The sequence below is a fragment of the Sinocyclocheilus anshuiensis genome, unplaced genomic scaffold, assembly GCF_001515605.1.
Source record: "Sinocyclocheilus anshuiensis isolate Anshui unplaced genomic scaffold, SAMN03320099.WGS_v1.1 scaffold343, whole genome shotgun sequence".
Classification (NCBI taxonomy): domain Eukaryota; kingdom Metazoa; phylum Chordata; class Actinopteri; order Cypriniformes; family Cyprinidae; genus Sinocyclocheilus; species Sinocyclocheilus anshuiensis.
In genome coordinates, this window is record NW_015549598.1 from 624,044 (window position 1) to 646,057 (window position 22,014).

At 35.7% G+C, this 22,014-nt stretch overlaps 2 protein-coding genes across 2 annotated transcripts in view; both read left to right on the top strand.

The window, feature by feature from the left end:
* Positions 1-16,266: 16,266 nt before the first annotated feature.
* Positions 16,267-19,735, top strand: LOC107658536 (drebrin-like protein A). The gene is made up of 10 exons (XM_016447128.1): positions 16,267-16,640; positions 16,969-17,024; positions 17,162-17,274; positions 17,760-17,834; positions 17,949-18,095; positions 18,197-18,274; positions 18,365-18,516; positions 19,200-19,254; positions 19,347-19,421; positions 19,718-19,735. The coding sequence occupies exons 1-10, from the start codon at positions 16,558-16,560 to the stop codon at positions 19,733-19,735; spliced, it is 852 nt and encodes a 283-aa protein (XP_016302614.1). The 5' UTR covers positions 16,267-16,557.
* A 1,075-nt stretch (positions 19,736-20,810) lies between these two features.
* Positions 20,811-22,014, top strand: part of LOC107658600 (cytochrome c oxidase subunit 5B, mitochondrial-like) — a 2,667-nt gene continuing 1,463 nt past the window's right edge. The window contains exons 1-2 of the mRNA XM_016447207.1: positions 20,811-20,958; positions 21,137-21,207. Of these exons, the coding sequence (XP_016302693.1) occupies positions 20,862-20,958; positions 21,137-21,207 (168 nt within the window). The 5' untranslated portion in view covers positions 20,811-20,861. The remainder of the gene's footprint in view (positions 20,959-21,136; positions 21,208-22,014) is intronic.

Genomic DNA, 22,014 nt, shown 5'->3' on the forward strand with positions numbered 1-22,014 from the left:
GACTCAAAGCCAACTGCTAAAGAAAATGATTGATGGAACATTTTGAAGCTATTAAAATCTTTGTGGTTTCACTCGTTGATGACTAAAAAAAAAACAAAAAAATTAGGTTCCTTAAAACAAATATAAGACAAAGCCTTTATCGTAGACTCATTTGCTCCATGAAAAGGAAGGTGCAGGCAAAGATAGTGATACCAATCTCTAAATCTGAGTAAGGAAGGGTGTAGAGCAAAGAGTGACTTATTTGTTGACATTACATGGCTGCAATTAAGTTGAATAATTAGCTCGGCACAGCCCAGTTTTCAATAGCGTTAATATATGTGACCATTAAACTAAAATTAGCCATTTTATGCAGCCTGTACGCAGCTGATCTTGACTAATAAATTCAGAACGCTATTATTTTAAGATCAGCCTACGCAGTGGCATCATTACAATTTCTTTTGCAGTTTCTATACTGCATACATTTGTATAGTTGATTTCAGGAAATGAAATCTTAACTGAGCTATAGGAGATATGATTGTAAAGCCATAATATCTTGCTTTAGGCATACAATTATATAGAGTTACACATGGAAGAGTCACAGTTAGAGTATGTCAGTTTATGTTCAGCATAACTGTGATCAAATCTGCTGTATTGCATCTTCAAAGATCTTTAAAATCAGCACAACCAAATTGTGTTGTAAGAAGTGCTGGGTAGTAACTGATTACATGTCATCTGGATTACGTAATCACATTCGAAAAAATTAAGTACTCGTAGTTAGATTCAATTACATTTTAAAATCAGATTACAGTTACTTTTTTATGGATTACTAACTGCAAATTTCATCATGTAATCTGTAATCATTAACAAACTATTTGTAAGTAATCAGCACTGGTTGTAAGATAATAAAAACCTGATTGTACACATGTAAAAATGCCTATTAAAGCACAGGTTATTCTTTTCTAACTTAAAACTATCTGAATTTACTGAAACTTTGGACCTGTTTGTCTTCATCTCCCTATTGTGACCTCTCATCCTTTGCATGAAATTCCAAGAGGCTATTAACCTTTAACCCCACGCAGTGGTGAAAGCTCTCAGTCCCAGCGTGCAGTGGCTGCTGAGTGTCCATTGTATATAAATACAAACCCTCTGTTTCCCCGTTTATCCCAGCAGAGGTCATAGTCATATCCCTTCCTCTCCATTTGCTGACCTTACGTTCCAGTGGGCTAAATTTGTGCTACTAACAGAGAGATGACTCAAACAAATTTCACTGCTGTGTTTGAGTAAAATTATCAGAAAAATGCAATATATACGTTATCCATCTGCCACAAATGTAAATATATTATTTACTGTAATGAATCTGAAACTAGTTACACACTTTTTAAAAGAGATTAGACTGGATGGTTCCTTGGTGCTCATTCCTGCAGCTGAAATGATAGGGCTTTACACATTTTTTAATAAAAAAAAATAAATCAAATTAAATAGGGGACAGTGGTATATCACAGACAAGAGAAAAATTCCTCATTACGTTATTGACTCAATTCATTAAGATACCTTCATTCTTTCTTATGTTGATTATGCGGTTCAATGTCAGTGGGTAGTCAAAATCCAAGGGGATCAGTTCATTCAAACACAAACCACTCAAATGTGCAATACTGTACTTTTACGAAGAGTTGATTTTGTTCTGACTGCTGTGGACACGATCTGTACATTCTCCTTGTGCGCAGAACAACTCTATAAGATCTGATAAGATCATAATGTTTTGATTGTTTTTAAATGTTTTTTTATTTTTTGTATTTGTTAAGTTATTTAGCCTATTTGTGTATTTACAATAATTTGTACATTTACATAACGGCTAAGGAAAAAAGACATTGTGTATGTGTATGCACCACGAGTTCAGCTCTCTGCACTGGCGTTTAGGAAAACCGGAAGTATCTTTACCCACTCTCGCTGATCAGAAATCCAACATGGCGGCCACATGCAACTAGCCAATAGCAGCACACTAAACCACACAGAACACCTCAGCAACAGCATAGCAACACACTACAACTACTCAGAATGTCATAGCGACACACTTAACCTACTCAGAATCCCTTAGTAACAGCATAGCAACGCTCTCAAATCACTCAGAACGCCTCAGCAACAGCATAGCAACACACTACAACCACTCAGAATGCTATAGCAACACACTAAATCCACTCAGAATGCCTTAGCAACAGCCTAGCAATGCACTACAACCAATCAGAATGCTGTAGCAACACGCTTAAACCGCTCAGAATGCCTTAGCAACAGCATAGCAACACACTAAAACCTCACAGAATGCCTTAGCAACAGCATAGCAATGCACTACAACCACTCAGAATGCCATAGCAACACACTTAAACCACTCAGAATGCCACAGCAACAGCATAGCAACGCTCTAAAAAAAACATAAAAATCTACATATTGATCTTAAATCTCCAATACATGTAAACATGTAACCAAATCTATCTAATTAATCTGAAACTGTCACTAACTTTCTCCAAGACAGACTCCAACAGACATGTTTCATTCTATTAGCATCACTGCAGTTGACATGTAAGCTAACTGATGGTGGGCAAATATAAATCATAATAAATGGCATCTGTCTAGCAAAATATTTGCATCAGTTCCCTTGACAATATTTATGAGCCTGTTAATGTAAAAGCTAGTGTCTGTGTGATGACCGCCCACCCCTCGCAAACAGGAAGTGAAAACCGGATTGGAATTGTGTGGACTGTAGCAGTTGGTCGGGACGCCTGAGTTTGGGGGAGGATGGGGCCATGGGGCCCCATGAGCTCCGTGGGCTCTTTGTGTGCGTATTCAGTTCTTCCATTGGGTCTACAGACCCGCAGTGAACAAGGAAAGACTAAACCATTCACAAAGCTTTTAATTTTTCCAGGACCTTTGGGATACGAGATTGAATCACACAATTAGATAACGAATTGGATAATCTCATCCTATCAGTGCTGGATAGTAACTGATTACATGTAATCTGGATTATGTAATCAGATTCCAAAAATTAATTACATTAAATGACATTTTATATGGCTCATAATTGGACTAGTAACTTTTTATGGATCACATGATTACATATTATTCACGCAATGGTAGCAAATTATTCATAATTTATTGATTGTCCCTAAATCTTATTTTTTCTCTTTTTAAATTTTTTTATCATTTCTAAAAAATACTACTGTGTGTCATACCAATTGAAGACTTTGGATGTGTAATGTCATTGCTGCTTTCATGTTTATTAATGTTTGTTCATGTACACTTTTTGTCAGCCAAACCCCTTTGACAAAAAAATATTTAGAAGGCATGCAGGTAAACAAATGAAATATTTCCATTTAAATATTTTTAGTGTTCAAGTGTTTTATTTTGTTTTTATTTTAAAATAATGTATTTATGGATTTATTTATTTATTTTACATTTTTAGGATTGAATTAATTATTAGCTTTTTATCAACTCGGTCAAACCCACTGCGGTTCTTTTCATTAACCAGTTTGGGAAACCCTGGAGTAATGTAACGTTTAATGCATTTCATGATGTTGATATCAAAGAATGAAATATATTTTCTTTCTGCTTTTTTATGTCAATGTGGGACATTTAATGTTATGTTTAAAACAAGTTAGGTAATAAGTAATCTAAAAGTAATCTAAAAAGTAGTCAGAATACATTACCTAAAATGAGTAACCTAGATTACTTTATTAACTACAATTTTCATCATGTAATCTGTAATCAGCCGGACACCCAAGTGGAAATAGATTGAAGGGGATAAAAATTGAAGTAAATCCCCATCGCTGTCTCGTTTTTGTCTGTCAGCGGTCAGCAGGCTAATGTGATGAGACAAGCACATAGCGCAAAGACATTCTATCTCCCATTATAACTCTCGCCGTTTCACTCCAGCCACACCATATATCAGTCCAAAAGGAAATCCCTCTTTTGTTCCTCAAGGAAACCGATAGAAGGGGTGAGGCGGAAGGATGTGTCACAGTATTTCAAACAGCTGGACAGCGCCTGCCGAAGCTGCTGTGTGATAAACCTGTTTGGATAGAGCCGGCCACTTGTTGTGTCAGATCTCCTGAAGAAAGCCACAGATCAAGTAGGTTCCTCACGATGTCGTAAAGGAACAAATGCTCTCCAGAAAGACTGTAGAGTGGATTTAGGCCACTAAATAGAAGCAGATAGACTTGTCTAATGGATGATCTGACTTTGATTTCTGTTTGAACCAGAGGCTACTGATTAAGAGAGCGGAGGAGTCCTGGTGTGCTGGATGCTGTTTGGACTGACTAATGCATGGGAGGGGAAGGGTTCAGACTAATTGCCACCATGTTGAGCTCCCTGGGGAATCAATGGGTCAGTCCAACAATGGACGAGAGGTCTGACCTCCAGCACACTTCAGGCTTGATTTGATTTATCCCCACATTAGATTATGCCCTCTGAGACCAGGAAAAAATGTCCCTCTGGACAATAATCACTAACCAGAACCACATTACACCAAAATTATGAGTCAGCCCTTTTCTTTTCTAAGTCTAAAATATGACTGCATAATTACCTTTTCACAATTTAAAGTATCTGAAGTAACTATTAATACTATTTAATGAATACCATTGAATTTGATATTTGATGTTATTCTCAAGTATCAATAAAACGAGTTTAAAAAATCATTAATTATACAATAAGACACATATTATTACTGTAAAAATCCAGTTAATATTATGTAAAGGAAAATATTTCAGAAACGAGTATGTTTTACAAGGAAATACTATAATTCAATATTTGTACTTCAGAATGTCACGTTTCATTCAATGTGTTGCTTGATGTTTCTTTGTAATTATTTGTGAAATTTACTAGCAATAACCATAATAATAAATACATAACAGAATATGGCTTTTTCACTTACAAAAAAACTAAACAAAATGTAATTATATTAAATTGAATATAATAGTATTAACAATGTGATTTAAAATATATATTATAAAATCTAATTTAATGTTTTAAAAAACTATCATACTATTACAGAAAATTACAGAAAAATGTATAATAATAAAAAAAAAACTTGAATATTAAGTAAAAAAAACAAATGGGCTGCTGTGGTTGGCAGAAATTCTCCATTAAAAAAAATGAATACAATGTCTGTACTTTAAAATATACTGATAACCACCATAATAAACACATAATATAACAACGTAGCTTTTTTTATTTATAATATGTAAAAAAAATAAAGAGCCTGATTTAACACTATTAAATGGCGTATTATATAAAATATATTAAAATGTATCATTTTTTTTTAAATATAAAATAATAAAATAAAAAAAATGATATATTATAAATGCAAAAAGATTATTTGACAGATAATTAACTATCATGTTGTACCTATTAAGCTGTAAAATTATGTTTTACTATTAAATTGAATATGATCTTTTACTGTATACAGTATATGATAAGCTAACCAACGTACTGTAGTGTTTTTACATTATTTTCCATTAAAATGACATTTTTAACATTTATCAGAGCCATTTTTACAGCATACCTTAAGATGAACAATTCTCTCATTTAGGACATGTGGACAGTGGTGTTATCTGAGGTGTTTGGTTTTACCACGCCATCAGTTTGCTTCTGTTTTGGCCAGCCTAGTGTGGGAAGGAAATGAAGTGCTATTAGGAGACAAACTCTCACCATAAAAAAGCAGTCACCCTGACAAAAAAAGCCTCTTCTCAGCACACCAAATAGAGCTTTAAATGCTGTGGGGACTGTGCTAACCACAATCAAAGCAAACAATGTCGTTTAGATCACCGCAACCCACAGGTTGTAAAAGTCCCCTGTGAAATGTGTCAGAGTGAATTGAGGTGAAGTTCACGCCTCGGGAGTGCACATCAAAACTGTTCATGGCCTCCTCAGTGACCTCTGATTCTCTCTGATTACAGAGCTGAACAATACATCTGCCAGTGGAACAAAAACTATTAGTTATATTCACAATGCATTCTCTGAAAATAACTCTTAATATCCAGTTTTGCATTGCAGGTAATACGAGAATCATTTAGTTCAGACACAATATATTTTTAAAATTAAAATAATAAATTAAAGGCAGTACAACAAATTCTATCATAATATATACAAACTTTACAATTTAAATAATGTGACATTTTTTCACATTTAATAATGAGAATGAGGGGAAAATGAGAAATGGGCTTAATTGTGATGAAAATAATGTCGAAATCTTGTTCTAAAAATAGGATTCAGTCTCTTTATGTGAAATATAATTTCTTATTTGTTTATATTTTAGAGTGAAAATCATGTTTTTTTTATATTACGTGTATATAATACTTTTTTTAAATAAGATTTTAGTCTTAATGAATGATTTAACAAATGCGTTTGTGTTGTTAAATGCAGTAGTTTTTCAAAATAAATAAAATATATATTTTTATAGCATTTTACAGTGCTGTCTTCTTGTTATATATATTACTCTTGTTGTGTGTGTGTGTGTGTGTGTATATATATACTGTATAAATTCAATATAACTTACAGCAAATACAACAAATATTATCATAATATATAAATATTTTCCAATTTAAATAATGTAACATTATTTTTTCACATTTAAATGAGAATGAGATTTATTTTTTAAAATATGTGCTTAACTGTCATGAAAATAATGTCACATTATGGCAAAAATAATGTCAACATCTTAATAGTTCTAAAATGCCATTTAGTCTCTTCATGCTAAATATAATATACGATTTAACAAGTACATGTATGTCTTGTTAAATACAATTTAGCTTTTCAACATAAATTTCTAAATATTTTTATAGCATTTTTAGCCTTTTACAGTGCTGTCTTGATAAACATAATATGTATTTTGACTGTATATGGTAAATTAACCTCACTAAAATTGAAATCAATATAACTTAAAGGCAACAGATCATAATCCATAAAACTTTACATTTTAAATAATGTAACATTTGTTTCACATTTAATGATAATTTATTGAAAATATAGTCAATATCTTAATAGTCCCCTCAAAAGTCTCTTTATGCTAAATATAATAAATTTTTAACATACGCATAAATTAAATACATACATGTATTTTAAAGCATTTTAGCATATAAATGCTAAATAAATTGCTGTCTTGTTAAATATAATATCTTTAATTGACTGTATAGTGAATTAACCAGCTCACTGATGCATTTTTACATGCATTTCCATTAAAATTATATTATTGGTCTATTAGAAATAGCCATGTGTGCATAATCAATTATAATGAAACTGAGACCTATATGGCTGGGTTACATGCTCCATGCAAACGCACCCTATGCACTTGACTCCAGATGAATTTATGTGCAGGAAGCAGCGTGAACTCTAGATGAAGTGCTACACGCCACATTATCAATAACTCACTCTGAAGCCGTCTCACTGTTTCCTTCTGAATGGTTTACATTTTTCTCAGATGACCAGCTCACGGCCGAGGTAATTAGAGCAGACCAGCTGTATTGTGCTGTGAAGTGATAGCAGCTGTCCCGGAGCAATGGACACTCATTACCGCCGGCCTTCGTCATCTGTCAAAATGCAATATTGTGAGAGGCTTTACTGGCATTATAAACAAAGGTTTACATGGCCGAAGTATTAATAAACATTACATGCCCACAATGTACACAATAAAGCGCCTCTCTCGCCGTGTTTGGACTGCACGTGCAGGCGGGACGGGGGTCTGGCACCATCCGGCTCAGGGCCAGCATGCTGCACTCCGGCCTGTGAATAAATGTGCGCATTGCTCATTCAAGCCTGACAGCAAGGGGTCTGGAACCCGCCGAGCCGCTCGGCTGAAAGGAAGGTGTGAGAAAGAATGTTAATGGCTCTTAATTAAGGATGGCTCTGATAAGGAGGTTCGGTGAGGTTGGGGGTTTGACTACCGGCCCTGGAGAGATGTTTGCACCTGAGGAGCATTTCATCGATTGGCCTGGCAGGGGGGACTCACTAGCTTGCCATTCATTTACTAACATGATGTGTATCAAATCAGATGCTAATGGGACTGTGTGTGCGTGTCCGTGGGAGAAGTAAGCAGTGAGAGGGGGTGGGCGATTATTTATTCTAAATGTTTGAGTGGGAAACAGGCACAAACAATCACACATTAAACAAAAAAAGCCCCCAGGCCATGAGGCCATTGCATGTTTACAGCGACCCGCCGATGAAAATTCAAACTAAAAGTCCTGAAAGAGCCAGTCTGACTTCATGCAAGACTAGAAATGTGACAAAGTAATTGAAAAACCTTTTAAAAGTTTCAGTTAAGCTTCTTTCTCAGTTGTATGCTATACGATCCACCATTTGACTGCTGATGTTGACACACAGTCTTAAACCAGTCTGGAGGAAATGGACCGCAAAGCAGTGTTTGCACAGCAGATAATGCAAGTCCTAATTTAGAAAATAAAAAAGGGTTATAAGGGCAAAACACATCTCAAATCTATTCAAAGATTAGAGAGAAAGGAGAATTTAAACAGAAAATGTTGGAAACATTACTTAAAAATTTTAAATATTTGATTCAATAGCATAATTTTATACTAGTTTCCTCTATTTTTCTTTTCATTTTGAGGTGCAATTGGGGTGATACAGGCCCCTAAATATAGTATATATTTAGGGGCACCTATAATAGATGCATGTTATTAAAACGAACAAAAAAAAGTTAGATTAAAACCTGTTAGTGTTCCACTGTACCGCCTGCGGTACACTGTGTGTTTTTGAGGGTTAACTTCATGACATACAACAGCTCAAAAAAAAAAGCTAAACATGTCACATATCTTTGGAAAGTTGAGATTCTTGTGATTTGAATGATGGAAACCAGTTTAAGATAAGGTCAACACAGCAGGTACAATCAGTGTCTTTGTCAAATGCAGGCATCTGTTTACAAAAACAAAAAAAAAAAAAAAATTTAGGCGTAATGTTTTTTTTTTCCTTTCTCAGTTTGTTCAAAGTTCTATTACTCAATACCAGTAAGACTTACAGTGATTCAGAGGTGTGTTCTGTTTAGGAACAAACCTCAGAATGTGACCTTTCAAAAGAAACCAAAACCATGCATATAATGATTCAAGAGCAATTTCTTTGGCCATGCTGTTTTAGGTGTTTTAGGCAAATTTTACAGGAATGCTTCAATTTCACATATAAATGAAAAAAAGAAGAAAGAAAGAAAGAAAAAAGAAAATTAATATATAATATATATATAGAAAAGAAACAATTGCCACTCAGAAATTGCTAGTAAATTTCACAATGAATTACAATGAAACAGCAAGAAATACATTTAATCAATTTTTAAGTTTTGAAGTAGAAAGTAGTAGTATTTTCTTGTAAAATGTACTATATATTTTTTTCTTTCTTTCTTTCTGCCACTTAACATTTAACAGCAAAAATTTCTTTTGGGGACAAATATGACATAGTTTTTCACAAGATTTTTTGTAAAGTTAGACAGTAAAGCTATTTTATCATGTTATCAAATATAACCATGCTACCAAATCAAGCTCTTTACAAGTTTTGTGAGATTCACTCATGCAAAACATTTGCTTTCATGCGAGCATCCAGTCTTCGCATTAAACTGACAATAATCACAATGAAATACTTGAGCCTGTTGAGCTCAAAAGTGAAACCCGATTACAGTTTCAAGGACAAGCAATTAATTTTGATTAGGAGGGATTGGCCTCAAGGGAGAAATCTCAGAGATCTGTGAGGCACATGGCTTAGTAATGCTGAGTGTGTGTGGAGAGAAAGAGAAAGACTGGGGGGTTGATCGTAAACTCAAACCTTGACACCAGCCTAACCATGACACAGGAGCCGCGGCCCTCCCAGCCCCACGGCCGGGCCCTCGGGGCCCTGTTCCCATTACGATCTCGCACTCAATTGTCTGCTGTGTGTGAGATGGCTCAGGGGGCAGATGCACTCTATATCATACCTGTCAACAAGCGTGCTTAGCACAGACCTGCTTGCACACACACATACACACTCACAAGGCTGGGGCTGCAACACAACACCGGCCGCGAAACTGGGTCATCTTAGCCAGAGACAAAGACTCTGGACTGACAGCAGGAGTTGAAATCTGCCCAAAAGGCATTGGCAGTGCCATATCACGAACAGTCGGATGCTGGGAGGGGTCATAATGAGAGCCGTGACCGCTCTGTAGGGGGGGGTGGGGGGGAACAGTGCGTTACTCAAATCACGTAACTAGGAATCTGCTATTGAAACTCTCAGTGTGGGCTGTTACAGAGCAGCCCGGTTCCCCTTTCACATCGAACTCAGCACTGCCAATCATCTGTTTTCTGCCTTCGTGTGAGAAAATCTGCGATTAATTCATTCAAATATGATCTTGGCTCAACCTGCATATGTGGTCACAGAAAATAGCGGGATTTAATTGCACGCATATGATTTTCTCTGGCAGATTAATTAGTGCGGTTGAAATTGTGAGGTTGATTCGAATTCTTCGAGAAGACTGAAGCGCTGAGTTATTTTGCTTCAAATGTAGTGTAAACTAATAGATTTTGGAGACCACATGGACAAAACATGTGGGTTTCCCCTTACAAACTATTCAGAGATTTTCCTTCGACAAACTATTCCCATTTTTTCTCTGTTTTGTTATAATAAGCTAACCATTGCATAAGTCTTACAGCGTGATCGAAATGAGGGGCCAAAGTTATGAGAACGGCGACATCCTGCGGTCAAACTACTAACTGCAGCCATTGTTTTAGACCTAAGTGACATTTAGAATAGAATAGAATAGAAATAGTGAAGTGACATGTGGCCAAGTATGGTGACCCATACTCGGAATTAGTGCTCTGCATTTAACCCATCCAAAGTGCACACACACAGCAGTGAACACACACACACCGTGAACACACACCCGGAGCAGTGGGCAGCCATTTTTGCTGCGGCGCCCGGGGAGCAGTTGGGGGTTCGGTGCCTTGCTCAAGGGCACCTCAGTCGTGGTATTGAAGGTGGAAGAGAGCGCTGTACATTCACTCCCCCCACCTACAATCCCTGCCGGTACGAGACTCGAACTCGACTTCCCAACAATAGGTTGTTGAAACAAACAAAACGGAACAATAATAATGTAATTTATAAAAGCATTTGCAGCTTCAGTCTGGGAACTGCTTGGAAAAACTCTTGAATTGTTTTTGATTTATGAAATATTTGAAATCTGGCATCTGTACAACATGGAGATGTCATTATCTCTAATTGCACTCAGGGGCGGTTCTAGGGTGAGTAGATATCTAGGGCTTAGCCCAGAGACATCCATGTAGGCCTATATATGTGTCAAAGCACACAGGATAGCTACACTTATAGGCTATATGCCGCTTATAGCCTACTATACTGGGTCGCGAGAGTGCTGGATGATTACTGACGTACAGCGGGGTAATCATATCGGAGTAGGCTAAAGAGGTTAGGAGAACGTTATAATAACGTTATGGGAATGTTAAAATATCGTTCTACAAGCCAAAAAACTAACGTTCTATTTCTGTTAAGAAAACTTTGGCTAACCAAAAACAAATCTTAACAAAATTACGTTCTGGGAACCAAAAACTAACGTTCTGGGAACGTTATATTATCATTCTACAAACCAAAAGCTAACGTTCTATTTCCATTAAAGGGGTCATATGATGCTTTTTTAAAGATCATTATTTTGTGTAACAGAATATGTTGACATGCTTTAATGTTCAAAAAACACATTATTTTTCAAATACTGTACATTATTGTAGGTCCTCTATGCCCCGCCTCTCTCAAACACGTCGTTTTCAACAAAGCCCCTTCCTTTGACAAGCGCAGTCTGCTCTGATTGGCCAGCTGACCCAGTGCATTGTGATTGGCCGAACACCGCAAGCACTCGTCGGAAATGTAACGCCCCTTACCATAATCGTGAGCTTCATCTTTCAAAATAAATGTAAAGACAGAACCCGAAAGGGGAACAGAGTCGTGTGACAGACACAGTGATGAAGCTGGTATGTGTTTGCAGTACACAAGCCACGGTTAAGACAGCTGACTCCACTGTGATGTGACCGTCTCTCTCTCCCTCACACACACACACACACACACGATGCGCAAAACTCCGCATTTGAACAGTCAATAGCAAATACTTAAACTAATAACAAAACAGTAGCTGATTCAGAAGCGCCACATTGTCATAGCAAAGTCAGAATTACCTCCTCTCCTAGGTTCACGAAACGGTCGTCCATAAAATGCATTGCTGTTCTGTTGTAAGTAATCTTAAAGATTCCTAAATGCATCTACTTTCGGAAGGCCAAATAAAGTGCTTTTGCTTTCGCCTAGAAACACACAGCGTCTCCCTGACATGGCTGCATCAACACTAACTGCTGTTACTGAAACCACGCCTTCTTTCTTTGCGTGAACATTTGGGCCGCATTACGCAAATATTTCCACATAGTGAGGTAGATATGTGGGGGCATGTTAGAACGAGCCGTTTTAGGGGGCGTGGCAGAGTCTTAACTTTGATAAAGAGTATCTCTTTGGTTTTGAGACTTCAGTCTTTGCAACTTCAGGGATCTTATCTATGCACAATCAGCTTGTAACACTCCAAAGAGAAAGGAAAACTTGAAATCGCATCATATGACCCCTTTAAGAAAGCTTTCCTGGCTAACCAAAAACAAACCATAAAAAAATCACGTTCTGGGAGCCAAAAATTGTTTTGGCCTACTTGTCCACATCGACTTTAAATAAAGAAAATAGAGATTTAGAGCCAGTAATTTTTTATGCATGTAAAATGTAGCTAGCAGGAAATACAAATTAATTAAGTTATATTTTCCTATATTCTATTTCGAATAGTCAAAAAATCCAAAGAAAACATCTTTATAACTGAAAGAAAAGTCACTTACAAAATAAGATTGGATGAACATTACAAAAAAAGCTGAATAAAATTTCTCTGTGTGGGTACATTGCCAAAACAAATGAATGACGTCTTCCTCAGAAGAGTAGCAAAAACAACAAAATGCGTTGCGCTCGAAACGCTATGTGTAAATTAACTGTGTAAATGCAACGAAAACTTTAGACTTTATTGTCCCCTTAGGGAAATTCTTCTTCACACCATCATTCCATTCCACAGACACAACATCATGTCATAAGTATTAGTACACATCTAAGATGTCAAGACTACATTAACAAAGTCCTTTATATCGATGTCCGTATCCTAGCCTATTCAGCGAGGCCTTTTGTTCAGGGTCACTATAACCGCAGGAATCAGCCTAAACTAAGTTCAAACATGTACAATGTCATCAAACCAAAAATGCTTGTAACAAATCACCAAACACCACAAAATACGAAATGCATGTATATGTTATTTTATTAATTTGTAGCATATGTTTTGAGCTTTTTTTTAATCTAGCTTGGCTAAACAGTCCAATAAGTGACAATTAGCCTAACCACTCTTTCATTTTTCTTAAACAAATATGTTATGAAACATTAAATATTATACATTATAAGTAGAGTATTAAGTTATGTCATGTGGTGACATGAGCAATCATATATTCTGATCAAATAAGGAATAATCAACTGAACTGGTATAGGCTACATTTGTGTTCAGGACATTCTGATTCAAATCAAAGTGGAAACGTTGGCGTTTTAACACAGGTCAAGTTGTGTTTTGGCTCGTGTCTCATGAATCAGTGAGACGGCTGTGTGAAGTGACACGTAGGTAACTGTTGTCCTGGAAAGTGTAATACAGCTCATGATCCAGCGCCGGTCTCCTTTCAGCAGAACCCCCCGCTCCTCCTGATAACATGCAGTCTGAACCCATTATGGCTCTTAGAGTTATGATTAAACCCAGCCAACAGTGAACATTCTCAGAACGTTCTGGCAAGGTTCTCTCAAAGTTATGAACAAACGTCCTTCCTGTAACATTAATAAAACATTTGGTCAAAGTTTTATTTCTGAAATGTTTTAGTTGATCGTTTATACGTTTTTTTGAATGTTACTATACTTATTCAAAAGTAATGTTAAAATAATATTTGCAAAATGATAAAAATGGGATGTTCGCACATTTAAAACAATAATAATAATAATAATGTTTAAACATACAGAAATAATGTTTTCATAACATAATGGGAACGTCAGCAAAACGTTCCTAGAACATATTTTTGTTAGCTGGGAAGCTAAGTGTTATTAGAGATTTTGTTGTTTACCGCTTCAGGCTTCAGTATGTTCCACTTGTTCATGATCTTCAGCGCATCCCAGATACTGTAGCACAAGTACGTCTAGATGTCTGTTAAAGATTGCTACATCTGGAAAGCATCTGCTGTGTACAAACATCTGATAGACATCTATAAGATGTCAGTTTTACATTCTAAAACTTAAAACTTTAAATCATAAACATCTTAAAGACATTTTCTAAATGTCTATTTGACATCTGATAGGAAACGTCCTATATAGACACATTGCAGATGAGCACACACTCTAAAAAAAATAGTCTTGCAGATGTAAATGCAGACGTCAAACAGACATCTCCATGATGTATGTGTGCTATCAGGGCCAAGCCACCTGTGCATTTAAATATTCATATTCATCCGCTTCATAGCAGAACCACCACAAACCCTTCAAGATGTCAAAGAAGATCCCTGCTTATCCGAGATATAGGCATAATTGTCGTTATAGTTATCGTTGTGAACGGGCCTTAATCTAGCACCGGTGGCAAATATCAACAAAGAAGCATCCCTTACCAAAAAGTAGTATACTTCAAGTTTATTTTATTAAGGTATTTAGGTATTAATTTGTATATATTTTGTTATATGAATATATGACTATATGAACATACAAAACATCAAAAGAGCAGGGTATCCGCTTGTAAACAAAAACATTTTATTCTAGCTTCATGCATTCTTTTTTAAACACTTGAATGTGGATAAGTTTCATAAATAAAAAATAAAGAACTAAACAACATTTTGAACAAAAAGCTGAAAAAAGACTATGAATTGGATTCAGAATGATAATCAAAACGTAGATAAAGTCGATCAACACCCCAAAGCTTGACAGTCATTATTTCCTCTTCATTGGTCTACATTTTATTCCATTACGTTACACAGTTTTGATACTGTTTTATGTCTGATGATAGTTTTAGAATACATGTGGAAGCATCTGTTGTTTCGGTTTCTTCTTTGTTTTATGTCTGATGATAGTTTTAGAATACATGTGGAAGTATCTGTTGTTTCGGTTTCTTCTTCACTTGTGTTTTTTGGAAATTCTGTACAGAAGATGTGTACTAGCGCCCCCTACAGTATAACAATGAAAACACGGATTCTAGGAGCACAATTATAGCTAAAATATATTTAGACTTTTTCTAAGTATAAGTCAAGTATACTTAAATGTCATTTTAAGTATATTTCTGAGAAGTACATAAAAAGTAGACTAAAAGTATACTTTCCTATTTTTTAGTTTAAAAGAAGTATACTAATAGCACACTTGAATAAACTTATTTTTCGTAAGGGATGTGAAAATAAATCTGCATTGTTAATCCCTTTGATCTTTTATTAAAAAAAAAAGAACCTAACCTTTCATTGAAGTAAAACAAAAATTGGGTAAAATCTTATTATGAAATAAGTTTTTCTCTTTGGCCACAATTATTGACACCCCTTTATTCAATACTTTTTTTCAGTTTGCAAAGTTAACAGCTCTGACTCTTTCCTATATGAGTTTGGAGATCACCTGACAGAGACCATTTTTTCTTTACAGAATCTCTCCAGAATGCAGCAAAGTATAACTCGCATAATATGTTGCATTTGGGCACTAAATTCCCTTTTGCATGAAGCTTGAATTAATGTTTACCATGACACTGGTATATTTCAGATCGTCCAGTTTCTCTTGTTCTGTCAGTCTCTGAAGCAAGGATGAAGCATTGTATTATGTTTAGCCTATACTTGAAGTGTCTGCAAAAAAAATGTGATTTTACTAGTCCAACTAGTTCCCTCGTGGCCGTTCGGCCTTAGACTGATCAATAGCTAACATGCGATTCGCGAACAAATGGTTCTTTTGAACAGTGATTCAGTCCAAACGATTGTTTGCGAAATTACTTTTGGTTTAACGGCAAAGATGTAAAGTCTGAACAACACTGCTGCTCATACTGTTAACAATAGGCTAATAGGCGAACAATATCACAGTTTGACACAAAAAATGAAACAAAATGGCGCGGGTGGAATACTTTTAACTAAAAAGTATCGGTGAATCATTTTAACCGATTCAATGAAAACGACACGGTCCGAACAAACCGATTCGCTAAAATGATTCCCAATGCTAATTTAGTATATTGATCGACAGAAAGGCAGAAGCATTTTCTCTGTAGCCTAATATATTTCGTCTAACAACATATAATGTTTTCTATATTTGTTTCCTTAACTAATATGTAAGGAAAATACACGTTCTCTCTCTTCCTCGTTTCAATTTCCCAAAAACTCGCTGAACCAGATTTCATGAGACAGGTGCGTTTTTAAAACGGCAGAAGACGGTCCACTGAAAGAGGAAGACAGGATTAAGATTATATCTCCATTAAAAGTTCTCCACGAGTTTGTGCAAATTCAATGACCCACTATGGCAGTAAACTTGAGTAAAAACGGAATCGCGCTTACAGACGCATATAACGAAGTGGTGAACGGGAGAACGGCCACAAACTGGTAAGACATCATGTGTTACAAATCAACATACTATCGAAAATGGATGAATTAATTATATTTTCTAAGTACTAACGACATTTTAACGTTCTACATTCTTATAACGTAGCTTAAAATGAGGTATTTCTCTTTAACATAATATGCAAATGACTCTTCAAGAAACCCAGATATATCGTGCTCAAAAGGGAATTATTAGTTGCTTGTTGTGTAATTTTTGGATTTAATTTAATTTTCACGTTATAGATGTATGTTGTCATTTATAGTGGTTACCTTAAGTCATTTTGTAACAGAAGGGTCCTGCATACAAATAAACTGTATTTGTTGATTATAGGGTGTTGTTCACCTATGAAGGAAACAGTAATGACATTCGGGTTGCAGGGAAGGGAGGTGAGTGAGTTTTAAATAAGATCTTAATGCAGATAAGAATGCCAATAGAGTGATGTCATTCTTTTTTGTCCTATTTGATGAGTCAACAGCAGTTGACAATTACAAATGCTTGTGTGTTTTCTCTGAGTGTGCCATAGATGGTGGGCTTGAAGAAATGGTGGAGGAACTGAACAGCGGTAAAATCATGTACGCCTTCTGTAAAGTGTTGGACCCCAGCTCTGGAGTTCCCAAGTTTGTGCTCATCAACTGGGTACGAAATGGACAAAAATGTCCAAAACCGAATGCACTGATGAGAACTAGCCTACTTTATAATGTAAAATAAAATAAAAAATTGTCATCATTTACTCAACCTCATGTTCCAAACCAATAAGACTTAGGTTAATCTTCAAAACAAAAACAAATTAAGATTTAAAAGAAACCTGAGAAGTGTCCCTCCATTGAAATTCCAGGGAACTAAAATAAAGATCCAAAAAGGTCATAGTTTAGATCAAATAAATCCTATAAAGCGACAGTATCTCTTTGCATAACTTGGATTAAACCACTTGATTCATATGGATTAGTTGTATGATGCAATTATGATCCTTTTGGATTGTCTAAATTTTGGTTACCTTTACTTTCGGTGGAGGGAATAAAAATGAATGATGACAGAATTTTCATTTTTGGGTGAACTATCCCTTTAACCCCTCAATCTCCATTTTAGCAATCATCTTTCTTTATACTATTATTTGGTTTCAGACTGGCGAGGGAGTCAAGGACATTAGAAAGGGTGTTTGCGCCAACCACGTTCATTCAATGGCCAATTTTCTGAGGGTGAGTGTATGATGCAGCTTATTATAATTCTCGATTTTCTTTTTGTAGTTACATTAGGGTCATGTCATTTCATTTGCTACAAATTCCTCATTTTGAATGTGTATTTTATTAAAGGGTGCCCATGTGACCATCAACGCTCGATCAGATGATGATGTTGAACCTGCTGCCATCATGGAGAAGGTGGCCAAGGGCTCAGGCGTCAACTACAACATCCACAAAGAATCAAGCCAGAACAATAATTGTGAACCTCTTGGACGTGTGGTGAGTGAAGCGATGAGTTATGTCCATACTTCATATTTATAGAGGCTTTGAATATCTGCATGTTTGCTTTCTGAAATACTCCAATGTCTTTGTTTCCACAGGGTTCTGTCTATAAAAAGGTCAGTGCTTTAGATGAAATCCAAATTACAGACAGAGACAACTTCTGGGTTCAGGCTGAGGTGAGGAAACGGCACGGTAAAACACAATGCTTTTATCTTCTCATCTGCTCTTTGTTGTCTTGACACATTCTCTTCCATCTCCTTTATCAGCAAGATGAAAAGAACCGGCGGCAGGAGGAGCGCAGGAAGGCAAATGAGGAGAGGCAGCGTCTGGAGAAAGAACGGAGGGAGCAGGACGCTCGAGAGGCAAACGAACGAGAACAAAGGCGGAGGGAGAGAGAGCAAGGGATCGACCAACAGAGGCGAGTGATTTTGTGTCTGTCATATCATTCATATCATCAAATAGTATATACACTACCGTTCAAAAGTTTGGGACCGGAAATATATTTATGTTCTTATTCAGCAACGACATGTTAATTTGATCAAAAGTGACAGTTACAACAGATTTGTATTTCAAATAATGCTGTTCTTTTGAACTTTCAAAGAATCATCAAAAAATGATTTTCCACCAAAAATGTTTTCAACATTGATGGTAATAATAAATGTTTCTTGAGCATCAAATTATCATATTAGAGCACTGAAGACACTGTGACTGAAGACCAGAGTAATGATGCTGAAAATTCAGCTTTGCATCACATGAATAAATTACATTTTATAATATATTAAAATATAATTTTTTTTTTAAATTGTAACAATATTTCACAATTTCACTTTTTTTTTTTTTTTTTTTAACCCTTTAGTCTTTAAAAATAATAATAAAATAATTTTAAAAATTAATAACACTGTTAAATATAATTATTAGCAATCTCAAAATGAATTTTTATTTTTTAGATCAAATAAATGCAGCCTTACTGAGCATAAGAGAGCTATTTCAAAAAACATTAAAAAATCTTACTGTCTTCAAGCTTTTGAACAGTAGTGTATGCAAAAATGGAGTTGCTTTGACTATACGTGACTGCTAAATAACTTCCTACTTGTCTCACAGGCTGTTTGAAAAGAAACAAGAGGCAGGAAATAAAGAACAGGAGCAAAAAAAATTGGTAAAATTATTACCTGCAATAAATCTGAACATGATAAAATCATATTTAATATATCATGTTAGTCACTCTTGATTGCTTTACTTGTTGTTAAGGAGAAAGAGCAGAAGGAACACCAGTCTCCTGTCAAAGCAGGAATATTGCGATCTGAGTCTGTGCAGAAGGCCAATGTGAGTTCACCTTTGATGAGTCAAAATAAATACAGCACAACAGTGAGAGTGTCCTTGGATCTCGGAGTATATTTCCCATTGAATTTCTCCAAAGAGATTAAAAAAAAAAAAACTTTAGTAAAGAGTTCTAAGCTCAGAGATGAATCACGGGTTCAAAGAAAAAAGTATATGAAAATCAGACCATTTTTTTAATGATCAAATGAAATACACTTCCCACAAAGCATTGTGAATTATGTAATAAAATATAAAACAATAGTATTATAAAAAAAAGTTGACTTATGGTCTGTCTTGAATAGTTTACACACTATCATTAAAAAAAGTTCTTTAAAGGGGTCATGTGATGCTATTTTAAAGATCATTATTTTGTGTATTTGGTGTAACAGAATATGTTGACATGCTTTAATGTTCAAAAAACACATTATTTTTCAAATACTGTACATTATTGTAGGTCCTCTATGCCCCGCCTCTGTCAAACGCTTCGTTTTCTACAAAGCCCCCTCCTTTGACAAGCGCAGTCTGCTCTGATTGGCCAGCTGACCCAGTGCATTGTGATTGGCCGAACAATATAAAAAATTCAGTAAAGCTAGGCCTGATTAAATTTAGAAAATAAATTATTTTACAATATTCCAAACACTAATAATCAGTGAAGATGTGGTATTAAAAACACATCAATTTATGCACTATATTTTCTTCTTTGTTTCTCATTTAGTGGATGACTCGGAGATCAATTTTGACCCGGATGATATTATCACAGGGATCGAGATGATAGATGAGGGCTGGTGGAGGGGTTACAGTCCTGATGGTCACTACGGATTGTTTCCTGCTAATTATGTTGAGCTTCTTTAAGTCTACAGTAACCAATCAGATGCAGTATCATGTAACAAAATGATTGTGGTTTGTTAATGTGTTTTAATTATGTTACTGGGCTTTTGAAAAATCTGTTTTCTTACTTTATCCAAATAAAGTTCAATAAAAGTTTGATGTTCTTTTCATGTTGATTCAAATATAGCAATCAAACAAAGAACAGAAAATAAACTCCAGCATTGTAATAAATGAAAATCTTCCCATATTCCCAGATTCCTGAAAACATATGCATTCTCACCCAAAATGTATTAATTACTTTCCTCACAAAAAAAAAATACCATGGTAATTACAAGTATATATATATATATATATATATATACATGATGATCTCAAATTATTTTCATGATTTTACAGCCGTAACAACAACTCACAACTTACAAAATAACAATTTCAATGGAACATTTTTGTAAGTAAAAGGCTTTACCTGTCCAAGAACCATTGCCAGCCGTTCACTTCACATCAGAGCGTATGGAATACATAGGTTGCTGACGTCTAACTCACGCGACGCGATAGTTACGTAAACGCCTCTTCGACGTCATCAGCCCGATTCTGAAAGTTTTTGGGGAAGAGGAAGACATGGCCGCAAGGTTACTGCTGAGAAGCGCCGTCCGGGCAGCTGTGACCCGCAGGGCCTCTCCAGCGGTCGCGCTGACCAGAGGGATGGCGGCGGGAGGTCAGTCTTTTATCACGGGCTCTTCTAATAACCGAAACGCGCCGCAGCATCAGTTAAGAGGCAGTTTGAACGCGTGCCAAGGACGCGATGCCTTCCGCGGTGGTCAATGCGCTTACCACCGGAAGTCTAAATGGGAAAACATGTGTTTTTAGTCTTTTAATCGTAATTTTTCATGCAGGTATTCCCACTGATGAGGAGCAGGCAACTGGGCTCGAGAAGAAGATTATGAATGCTATGAAAGCAGGCTCAGTATGTATTATGATATGTCAGAAAGCTGTCAAACTGAATGCTTATGCTTGCATCAAATATCAGTTTCATTGCAAAGGACAAATTCACCCAAAAGTGAAATTCTGTCATTATTTACTCACCCTCATGTTGATCCAAACCTGCATGCTGTTTAATTTCCTCTCAAAAAATTATTGTTGAAGAATATTTACATAGGTTTGTTTTCTATTAAACAGCTTGAAAGGTCATGTCTCTAGGACTCTAAAGAAGACAAGTTGTCAATTTGACTTTAAAATATGGTGCATTTTAATGGCCTTATGTTAGGTTTAATGTCAATGTCATTATGAAATTACATTATGGTTCTCACTTGCAGAAAGCCATTGTGACAAAATGTCATTGATGTCAAATTTAAAGGGTGCCCTATTTGATATGAACATGCAGGATACATTAATCTTGAACATAATAAAAATGAATGCATTTTTCTATTATGGAAATGAGCTGCATGAAGGTTCATTTTTATGTGCGTTCCACAAAAATTACAGGTTTGAAATGACATGAGGGATGATTCAATGGCCGAGTTTTGAGTTTTGGTTAACTACTCATTTACATTTATGCATTTGACAGATGTTTTTATCTGAAGCGACATTTCAAACGAATTCCAGAGTATACATTTTATTGGGTCATGCTTTACCTGGGAATCGAACCCATGATTTGGGTGTTGTCAACAGGTTCTAGTCCTTTAAAAGACATTTTAAACGAATTCCAGGATATATATATATATATATATATATATACACAGTGGGTACGGAAAGTATTCAGACCCCCTTAAAT